The sequence below is a fragment of the Austrofundulus limnaeus genome, unplaced genomic scaffold (genome assembly GCF_001266775.1).
Source record: "Austrofundulus limnaeus strain Quisiro unplaced genomic scaffold, Austrofundulus_limnaeus-1.0 Scaffold1365, whole genome shotgun sequence".
NCBI classification, from domain to species: Eukaryota; Metazoa; Chordata; class Actinopteri; order Cyprinodontiformes; family Rivulidae; genus Austrofundulus; species Austrofundulus limnaeus.
The window spans coordinates 42,264-53,537 of record NW_013953767.1 but is presented as its reverse complement, the minus strand read 5'-3'; the positions used below and the strand labels follow the sequence as shown (position 1 = coordinate 53,537).

At 37.5% G+C, this 11,274-nt stretch overlaps 1 protein-coding gene across 1 annotated transcript in view; it reads left to right on the top strand.

The window, feature by feature from the left end:
• The window catches only part of tmem182a (transmembrane protein 182a), a 7,435-nt gene extending 2,644 nt beyond the window's left edge, over positions 1-4,791 (top strand). Inside the window, exons 2-5 of the mRNA XM_014032025.1 lie at positions 942-1,053; positions 3,396-3,500; positions 3,585-3,722; positions 3,980-4,791. Of these exons, the coding sequence (XP_013887479.1) occupies positions 942-1,053; positions 3,396-3,500; positions 3,585-3,722; positions 3,980-4,197 (573 nt within the window). The 3' untranslated portion in view covers positions 4,198-4,791. The remainder of the gene's footprint in view (positions 1-941; positions 1,054-3,395; positions 3,501-3,584; positions 3,723-3,979) is intronic.
• The last annotated feature ends 6,483 nt before the right edge of the window (positions 4,792-11,274 follow it).

Sequence of the window (11,274 nt, the reverse complement as noted above, 5' to 3'; positions counted from 1 at the left end):
ATAATATTCTGAATCTCAGATTTATCTTCAAACCCCATGGAAGATTCAAAAACCCAGAATAAAAATCCTAATCTTTACATAGATCTTCAAACAAACTCTCAACATGTTGGAAAATAAATAAAAAGCAAATTTATATTTAGAAGTGGATTTTGGTTCTCCTTTTGAGGGTCCAAAGTTGTTCTCTACGGAGCCCGTGAGGGGACACGGGGGATTTATTTTTTATTTTGCATTACCTCACAAATGCTTGCATTCCCTCGCAATATTGTTTTGCATTCCCATGCAAACGTTTGGTTTTTATGAACTGAATTAAATTAGACTTTTATTTTGAAATATCCAGTTACCTAAAAAGTATGTGTCGCCACAAGTTCATGACAATTGAAATTGCGTGGCTGCGTTGTGTTAAAATATAGGCATACTTCCATGTGTGACATATTCATTTTGAAGCTGAATTAAAGTAGTAGGCTAACTTGCTAAAGGTAAACCTATGAATTTGTTATTAAACCAGCAGGCACAACAGTGAAAAATGACTTTTGCGAGGGAACGCAAAAAGTATTGCAAGGTAATGTAACACTATTGTGTGGGAACGCAAATGAAAAAAAATATCCCCCATGTCCCCTCAGTTTGTGCTTTATATTTCTCTGACAAACTTGTTTTACTGCCATAATATTTAAGTTTTTTTGTATACAGTAAATATGAAGACATAGCAACCATCAACCATAAATGTTTCCTGAATGTGAAGCTGTAAGCTGTCTCCACCAAACAACTCCAGCCTTTAAYCTGATGCAGCAGCTGTTCAGTGAATATGTGGCAGCAAAACTGTGCACCTGCCTCASACCAGCTTAAAAACACATTCAAGTACAATTAACTGATACAAAGTACATAACTTTACAGACTTTCTTATATTAAAGCRTAATACATTGTGGTATTTTCTCTTATTTCAGCTGAAAGATGTGACGCAGGACAGTAAAAAGTCAGTTTCATACCATGAGGGTTTCTTTTGGATGTGCTATTATGGTGGCAAYGATGAAAACCTGGCATGGGCACATGGCTTTGGTGAGTGAGATGCAAGTTTTTTGTTTAGTACTGCTTTATGTTAAACATATCATCTGAATTAGTAAATACACTGCATTATTCTTCAAAAAGTAAAGAATTTAAAGGCTTCAAATATCTACATCTGCAAGACTTACAGTAYAGGTCAAATAGACAAAGTGTTAGTTCAGATTTTTTTAAAGTGGAGTGATGGGGAAAGATTATCAATAATAAACATCTTACCTGTTGCAGATAGCTTTTTGAATGACCTCAGTTTGGAGAAATAGAGTTTAATTCTGACTGGGCTGATGAACTATCACTTAGTTGGAGTGGAACTAAGACCAAAGTGGACACATTTCTTCTCAAAACAAACAGCTTTTCTATTGACTTACAATTCTATTTACTTAATATTGCCATCAATTTCATATTTTCTAGCTGTAGGCCTTTCTGGTGCAGCCTGAGTCACTTCCTGCAGGAATGTTACATTATTTCTAACTAAGTAAGGCACAACTGATGGCAATGTAAAGGTCCACAAAAACAGTTTTGCTTAAAATCCCTGTCAAAGCCTGAAATTGGAGTTGTTTTGAGATAACAGCAGTCCACTGTTATCTTGTCCCCACTTGGGTTAGTTGTTACTCTTAAACTAAGTCATTTAAAGAGCTAACAACATTGAACAGGTACAATATTTAATATGCTTAGCTTTCCTAGAACCACACTTCCTCTGTTCCTCTAAAAAAACAAGTTGAAATATTTATGTTATAATTCTATTAAAATGAAAAATCACAACACATCAAACTAATACAACTTTTATCATGCGCAAGCATGGTTATTTTATCCTTAAAAAACAAATTTTAGGACACTAACACACATGGCAGCTCTTTTAATAATTGGCTGCTGTTCTGTYTGTTAATAGAAATAAAACAGCCACACACCCACCCCACCCTTCCCACTCCTCCCAACTCTCATGTGACTGTTTCAACCAAAGAGCATCATGTGATGTTATTTTGGTCCTCTGTCAGCTGTTTGTGTGTCATCTAATATTTTTTTTATTCTGCTGTGACTTTTGAATGGTAAACTCTTGTCAAGAACAGCCTGCAGAAATGAAAGGGACTTGTGGGAGAGGRTTGGGGAATTTCACATTTTAGGAAATAAGAGGGAAAGGAGTGGAGAGGATGTAAAAATACAGTTTTTACAAGGATTAACGTTTATGTACATTATTAAGAGGTCCAAAAGTGGAAATTTGAAGAATAACGTTCCTGCTTTTGTAGTAGACCACCCTTATGTGACACAGATGGGCAAGCCTTCAGCTGATCACTGTTATCAACCATGAACTGATCACTAACCCASCAGAGGAGATTATGAGAACATGCAGAGTTAGGAGTCCTGCTGGCCACAAAACTGGACTGTACCAGGCCCGGACGCCACTCCAGGATGGACCCAATGTACCCTTAATCAGGTGTTTCAGGCTTGTTGCTTCCTTCTGTASCTATAATTTTTTTTGAAACAGTTTCAGCCAATGAGTGAAGAAGCATATTGAAGATAACAAGTTGAGTCGGATGCTGAAGAGAAGTGAATCACTGTGCCTTTGTTTGTGCTCACCGTAAATACATTTTCCCTTTTCCATACRTAAAGGAGGTTTCTGTAATGTTCTCCTTCAAACATATACAGTGATGGTGACAGGAAGGTTTAGAACACCTGAATTTATTTTAGGCTCATTTCTTCTTGTCCTTTAATTTTTAGATTGGCTTGCTCTTGTTCAGGGTACACAACAGTATATATTTTTTTAAAAAATCCCCCGTAATAAAGATTTGCCTGCATTTCCTGAGTTTTGGGGGACTTCTTCTTTACTATTTATTCTGCTGGGGTTTGTATGTGGTACCATAAAATACACAAGCTGAGATAAACCTAAGGTTTGTAGTTGCCCCCCCAACCCGCCTTCACCTTATCGGAGAAGAGCTTTATGGCCTGAGAGTTCTGCAACATCCAAGGAGTCATCTGGATGTTCCTTGGCTGATGCACTGGTGAAAGGCAGCTTTTCCACCTCTTCACATTCAGGCAGTTTTTAAGTCAAAATCCTATCAACAATCCATATCCATCACAGACCTTAGCAGGTCTGTGATGCTTGCGAGCTGCCTCTGGACAAAGGCTGAAGTGGACCTTGGACCTCAGACCTCTTGGAAATGTCTGGATCAATGGAGGATAGAGGATAACTGCACTCTAAAAAGTTGCAATTATTTAATGGTCTGGGGTTGTTGGGCTTCTTGCACAAATTATAAATGCTTCCTCAATTTAAAGTATTGCCTTCTACTTAATATTGGAATTTCTTCATCTATGGTATTGAAATACATACTTTCTTTTATTTGCAGCAACCCGGCCTGACTTACAAACCTGCGTGCCTGCCTATCTCCACTCGTACCCTCAGGTAACAAGTAATGAGACCGACAGTACCACTGATTACGCACCTGCCACCAGTAAGTATTTAATCATACTTTGTTTAAATTTGTTCTAAATGATAAAGTGGTTCTGTATAGTTGGTTAACAACTCTGCTGTGCAGTCTACAGAGGCTTYTGGAGCGTCTTCATGCTCATCAGTGTGGCGTCTGTGACTTTCGGTGGGTTTCTCATCATCTGTGCTGCTCCGTTTGCAAGCCACTGCTTGTATAAAGCTGGAGGTGGCCTTTTCCTGATATCAGGTGAGTTTATTCTTGTGGTAAAAAAACAAGAATATGTGCTTCAAAAACAAAACCCAGAGCATTTAATATTTTATATAGACAGACATAAAAATAACATTGTCTTTGCCAGGTTCTAGATTTATACAGTAATAAAAACACGTTAACAGGAATGTTCTCTGGAAACTTGACTGCTAATTTCAAACCTACCAAAGAAGTATTTGTAGCTGTTTAATTTAAAATATAAYTGAGAAACCTGTTCCCTCTTTTTCCACCCCCAGGTTTTTTCCTGCTGTGTTGTGTGGTGTTGTTCRTCTTGTGGTTCCAGCTGTCCGATGTGATCGACGTCTACGTGAAGAACCACGCTTCACAGTGTCCAGACTTCCAAGTGACCCTAAGCTATGGTTTATCCTTCATGTTTGCTCCCATTGGCRTCTTCTTCTCCCTCATGGCCGGCCTTCTTTTCCTTCTTATCGGTCGGACTATCAAGAACAACTGAGGGAAAAAAGCATAAAAAGCCTCTTATTTTCAGAGTTTCTGCCACCTGTACACAAGACTCAGTAGATTATAGCACAGTTCTTTGGTCTCAGTAAGAACATCATTATCAAAGCATGCAGAGTAACTTTTAGATATTTTGTATAAATGCAAATTCTGAGTGTCCAAGTTTTGGTTTGTGACATTCATAATATAAAAATAGTTAAAAATATGTMAAATAAAACACAAATTTGAGCAATTGATATAAATTTATGTTTYACATAGGAGTCTTTTGTAACCTCGTTATTTTTATGTGATTTTCTGCTCCAATTTGTTTTTTGATCTAAAGGTTTGTAATTCTTGTTGAAGACCTGAAATAACCTTTTTCTTTTATCAGAAGTTGTGTTGGGAGTTAAGAGTTTTGGAGCATGAAAAACATTTTAAAAATTGCTCTCTTTTTTCATAAACACAAAAATAAACTTGGTCAGCTGCCTTTTTCTACATTAAACTAAAGAAATATATCGTTTTCATACAGTTAGGTTCATGTATATTTGGACAGTGACAACAGTTTTCTAATTTTGGTTTTAGACATTACCACAATAAATTTTAAACAAAACAATTGAAGTTCAGACTTTCAGCTTTAATTCAGTGGGTTGAACAAAATGATTACATAAAAATATGAGGAACTAAAGTGTTTTTTAAACACAATCCCTTCATTTCAGAGGCTCAAAAGTAATTGGACAGATTAAATTATTGTAAATAAAATGTTCATTTCTWGTACTTGGTTGAAAAGCCTTTGTTGACAATGACTGCCTGAAGTCTTGAACTCATGGACATCACCAGACGCTGTGTTTCCTCCTTTTTATTACTCTACCAGGCCTTCACTGCAGAGGTTTTCAGTTTCTGTTTGTTTGTGGGCCTTTCTGTCTGAAGTTTAGCCTTTAACTAATGAAATGCTCAACTGGGTTGAGATCAGGTGACTGACTTGGCCATTCAAGAATATTCCACGTCTTTGCTTTAATAAACTCCTGGGTTGCTTTGGTTTTATGTTTTGGGTCTTTGTCCATCGGTAGTATGAAATGTCGACCAATGAGTTTGGCTGAATTTGTCTGATCTGAGCACACAGTTTGGCTCTGAATACCTCAGAATTCATTCGGCTGCTTCTGTCCTGTGTCACATCATCAATAAACACTAGTGACCCAGTGCCACTGATGTGGTGCTTTGGATCATGAGCTGTACCACGCCTTCACCATACTTTTCTCTTTCCATCATTCTGGTAGAGGTTGATCTTGGTTGCATCTGTCCAAAGAATGTTCTTCCAGAACTGTGCTGTATTTTTTAGATGTTTTTTTTAAAACAAAGTCCAGTCTAGCCTTTTTATTCTTGAGTCTTATGAGTGTCTTGCAGCGTGCAGTGAACCCTCTGTATTTACTTTCATGCAGTCTTGTCTTTATGGTAGATTTGGATATTGATACTTCTACCTCCTGGAGAGTGTTGTTCACTTGGTTGGCTGTTGTGAAGGGCTTTCTCTTCACCATGGAGATTATTCTGCCATCATCCACCACTGTTGTCTTCTGTTGGCGCCCAGGTCTTTTTGCATYGATGAGTTCAGCAGTGCTTTCTTTCTTTCTCAGGATGTACCAGCTGTAGATTTTGCCACTCCTAATATTGTAGCAATTTCACAGATGGGTTTTTTTCTGTTTTTGCAGCTTAAGGACGGCTTGTTTCACCTGCATGGAGAGCTCCTTTGACCGCATGTTTACTTCACAGCAAAACCTTCCAAATGCAAGCAGCACACCTCAAATCAACTCCAGATCTTTTATCTGCTTAATTGAGAATGACATAATGAAGGGATTGCCCACACCTGTCCATGAAATAGCTTTGGAGTCAATTGTCCAATTACTTGTGGTCCCTTTAAAAACAGGGTGGCACATGTTAAGGAGCTGAAACTCCTAAACCCTTCATCCACTTTTAATGTGGATACCCTCAATGAAAGCTGAATGTCTGGACTTTATGTCCATGTACATTATATAACTGTATCTTGAATATGTTTCAGTAAACAAGTAAAAATACAAATTTTGTGTCAGTGTCCAAATGTATATGGATCTAACTGTACAGTGGTTTGCAAAAGTATTCATACCCCTTGAACTTTTCCATATTTTGTCACATTACAACCACAAACATAAATATATTTCACTGGAATTTAATGTGAAAGACCAACACAAAGTGGTATACAATTGTGAAGTGGAAGCAAAATTTTACATGAATCAAAACATTTTTTACAAATAAAAAACTGAAAAGTGCGATGTGCAAAATTATTCAGCCCCCCTGAGTCAATACTTTGTGGAGCCACCTTTTGCTGCAATTACAGCTACAAGTCTTTTAGGGTATGTCTCCACCAGCTTTGCACATCTAGTGACTGCAATTCTTGCCCATTCCTCCTTGCAAAACAGCTCAAGCTCAGTCAGATTGGATGGAGAGCGTTTGTGAACAGCAGTTTTGAGATCTTGCCACAAATTCTCAATTGGGTTTAGGTCTGGACTTTGACTGGGCCATTCTAACACATGAATATTCTTTTTTTTAAACCACTCCATTGTAGCTTTGGCTTTATGTTTAGGGTCGTTGTCCTGCTGGAAGGTGAACCTCCGCCCTAGTCTCAAATCTTTTGCTGACTCCAACAGGTTTTCTTCCAAGATTGCCCTGTATTTGGCTCCATCCATCTTCCCATCAACTTTGACCAACTTCCCGGTCCCTGCTGAAGAGAAGCACCCCCAGAGCATGATGCTGCCACCACCATATTTGACAGTGGGGATGGTGTTTTCAGAGTGATGTGCAGTGTTCTTTCTCCGCCACACATAGCGTTTTGCATTGTGGCCAAAAAGTTCAATTTTGGTCTCGTCTGACCAAAGCACCTTCTTCCACATGTTTGCTGTGTCCTCAACATGGCTTCTGGCAAACTGCAAACGGGACTTCTTATGGTTTTCTTTTAACAATGGCTTTCTCCTTGCCACTCTTCCATAAAGACCWCATTTGTGTAGTGCACGACTAATTGTTGTCCTGTGGACAGTTTCCCCCACCTGAGCTGTGGCTCTCTGCATTTCATCCAGAGTCACCATGGGCCTCTTGGCTGCCTCTCTGATCAGTGATCTCCTTGTTCGGCCTGTAAGTTTAGGTGGACGGCCTTGTCTTGGCAGGTTTATTGTGGTGCCATACTCTTTCCATTTCCGGATGATGGATTGAACAGTGCTCCGTGAGATGTTCAAAGCTTGGGAAATCTTTTTATAACCTAAGCCTGCTTTAAACTTCTCCAAAACCATATTCCTAACCTGTCTGGTGTGTTCTTTGGACTTCATGATGCTGTTTGCTCCCCAATATTCTCTTAACCAACATCTGAGGCCGTCACGGAGCAGCTGTATTTGTACTGAGATTAGATTACACACAGGTGGACCCTTTTGAGTCATTAGCAGTCATCAGGCAACTTCTGAATGCAATTGGTTGCACTCAGGGAAAAGGGGGCTGAATACTTTTGCACGTCGCACTTTTCAGTTTTTTATTTGTAAAAAATGTTTTGATTCATGTAAAATTTTGCTTCCACTTCACAATTGTATACCACTTTGTGTTGGTCTTYCAYATTAAATTCCAGTGAAATATATTTATGTTTGTGGTTGTAATGTGACAAAATATGGAAAAGTTCAAGGGGTATGAATACTTTTGCAAACCACTGTATATGATATTATACTGTATTTATTGGCATGTAGGAACTCATTTCAGCTTGGTTTTAGATTATTTTCTCACACAAGTGATTCATGTGCCTGACACTTTTCACGAGCTTTCGTATTCATATACATAACTATTAAGAAGCATAAATTGCAGCAGTCAGGCTTAAAACCAGATGTATGAACTTATCGTTTGGATATTTTGAAGTGGGGTTCTGCATTAAGATTATTAATAATAAACATCTTACCTGTTGTAGATAGCTTTTTGAGTGATCTTGTTTTATATAAAAAATGTTTAATTTTGATTGAAATGGCAAGCTAACAGTTATTAGGGCCAAGAGTGAAGACTAAACCTATTGCCATCAGTTTTACTCAACAKTTATTACTACTATTAACCATTGCAAGCTAAAATAAATGTAAAACTAACAATTGTTTAAAAGTTTATAAATAGCATTTGCAGGAATTGCCATGAAATTGTTTGAGGATGGGAATGTTTTAAGACAGTAGTAACTTTGGTCTTCATTCTGATCTGATCATTAGCTCATCAAACAGAAATAAACTATTTCTTCAAGCTGAGTTAAGTTTAAATTGCTTATAACCTTTTAAACAAATCCCATTTCAAAAGATCTGAACTAATGTTTTAAATTTTAATGCTTTTAGAGCTCTGCTAAGACTTTCAGCTGCTTTACGATTTTTTAAAGAGTTAGTTCATTGCTAGTTTTGTATTTTGAGTTAACCCTGCTTAATAACATTAGACCTTTCCGTGGCGTGCTGAAGTTGCACATGGAAATGTTTCATTTCCCAGCTGTTTCTGTGTGATCAAATAATGGGTGAAGCACAGGTTGGTTTCTGAACAGAGCAACATTTTTATGTTTATACATTTTTGGTATAAGTCCATTAACTCTTTGAGTGTATTGTGATGTAAAAAACGTTTGTCAAAGGCATGTGTCTTTTTTCTGTGTTCTGTTTGGCATTAAAATATTAAAACGAAAAGGCTAAAAGGTTTTTAATCAAGATAGGTGTATTTATTTTCATATAAAAAAATTTAAAATGCAAAAAGAAATACCTTATTATTTTGTGTTGAGCTACGACAATTGCGTTTAAACTAATTAGACCCATATTATGTTGAGTAATGATGGAGTTCTGGCTTTTTTGATTAAACCTTGAAAATGATGTTTTGCTCATTTATTATTACAAGATGTTTCAATTTAAATATGTGTTATTAATGGTTCTTGGCTACAACCACATTCAATTTTACACAAATATCTGTAAAACTGACTGAGCTATAAACATTTGGATTATGTACATTAGCTGTGAAAGCCGCCTTGAATTGAAGCAACTGCAAAAGTTAGTCAGCCAAAGATATCCRTCTATTCATTAATCTCTGAGGGTTCTATTAAAACCCATCCAATGATTTAAGGGATATTTTACTAGCAGACAGAGTTAATTCTAACAGGTAATGCTAAACTTTTAAACAAAGGTCTCATACAACGAGTCTCCCTTGAACTGTGTGTTGTGATTTAATGTTGGCTGATGATGCCAAATTATAGCACATCTCTAAAATTTATTGAACTGTAGCTTTTTTCTACCACGATCGGTTGGCTATGATAGTTGTCTTGAATTCAGTTAGCTCCAAAAGGTAATAATTTATAGATGTACATCCAATAATTATTTCTTGAAAGTTTCATTAAAATCTGTTAAGTGGTTCAGTAGATATTTTGCTAACAGACGAGCCCTAAAATAACTTCCTTTTATCATCTTCTGATAAAGTGTAAAACTAAAAGCTCATAATTTTTAGAGATATAATTAAAGGTATTATATCATGCTTTTAAATCCTTCTTTTTCACGTCTAAATCATTCACTTATGGTCTATTTAAAATAAAACTGCCAACGCTTTGGTCTTAATTCCTCGTTTTTTTTGCTCCACAGACTCCTTGCTTTACCCCTGTTCTGAGTTGCGTCTCAGAGCAAGCTGTTTTGGTGCGGTCTCTTTAAATACAAATGAGATATTTCACACCCCGCCCCCTCCAGGTCGCTGCGCATTCGACTCCACCCCGTTCGGCCATATTTGTAGTTTCATAGCAAAAACAGTTATCTACCGACTAAAAACTGTTTTTAAGATAAAATATGATAAGATAAAACTTTATTGATCCCACAGTCTGTAAATTTGCACATTACTGCAGCTTAATACAAGAGAGGCTGAGAAGAATAATGAAAGATTAATAAAAGATAACAAACAAAACACCACAATATACACGTAATATATAGTAATGTCCCATTGCACATATACACAAACACATATGCTTATTTATATACATATATACACCGTAAAGTACAGTACAAAAATGAACGTATTTGAAGGTGCATATTAGAGATGGCAGATGGCAAGAAAGTATAAGGATGHCAACAACGGTAGACTTGTCAATCCAGCCTTACATGTAYGAGCCAGAGTCTGACCCAGTGCAAGACACTCAGAATGACAAACCTGCAGAACCACGTCTTCAAACGRATGTGTCACAATGGTGCGTTATTTATTTACACACTCTATGTCCTTACCTACACTGGGGAGCATACTGTAGCTAAACTGAAATACATACATATGAACTACTATTATCTTATATAATTTACTTTTGTGATCAATAAAGTATTTTTAATTGAACAACTACAATACACTCACACTCACTGTACAGATGTGAAATTATTTTAAATAAATTGATTTTTGTGCTTGATTGTCAATGTTAAGGGATAAAACAAGTACCACAAGATGGCAGTGCTGTTTTATTTCCTTTACTCCTCCTTCTTCACCCTGAGAGGCTGAAATCCCATTTTGCTTATCTGGAGCCAGTGTGGAGTGTACGTGGCGTTATGCATTTAATCACAACTTCAGAGCTGCGATCGGTAGATGAAAGAATTCACACCTTGGCTGACAGACGGATGGTAATTTCACTCATGAATGGAGCATTTGATCAGGATCTGAATGTACTCCTGTGTTGATTCTCATGTGTCTGCATCAACTCTGCGCCTTTCAAGGTTTCTAATGTACTTATCGTACGCTGGGAAAATGGATCTGCAGTTTGCCTCAGAATGCAGGGGAGGGGACTGACACAATGCGAGGCGCTGATTATTCCGCGAGGCTGACTCTGCCCTGCACAAAAGACCCTAATGAAGGAGATTTCACACTCCCAAATTTGTGAAATTTCAAATTACCGCCTCCACATTGTGCCACATCCTCTCCAGCACGGCCATATGAGAACCCACTGTGGTGAATTCACTGCAGGTCACGAGCGAGAAGCCTTTCAGGTGGGCAAACGCTCATAAATTGTGAGATAAGCTCACAGGATTTGTCCTGTTTGACGTTGGAGCCAAGTTTCACCCAGTGGGGGGGG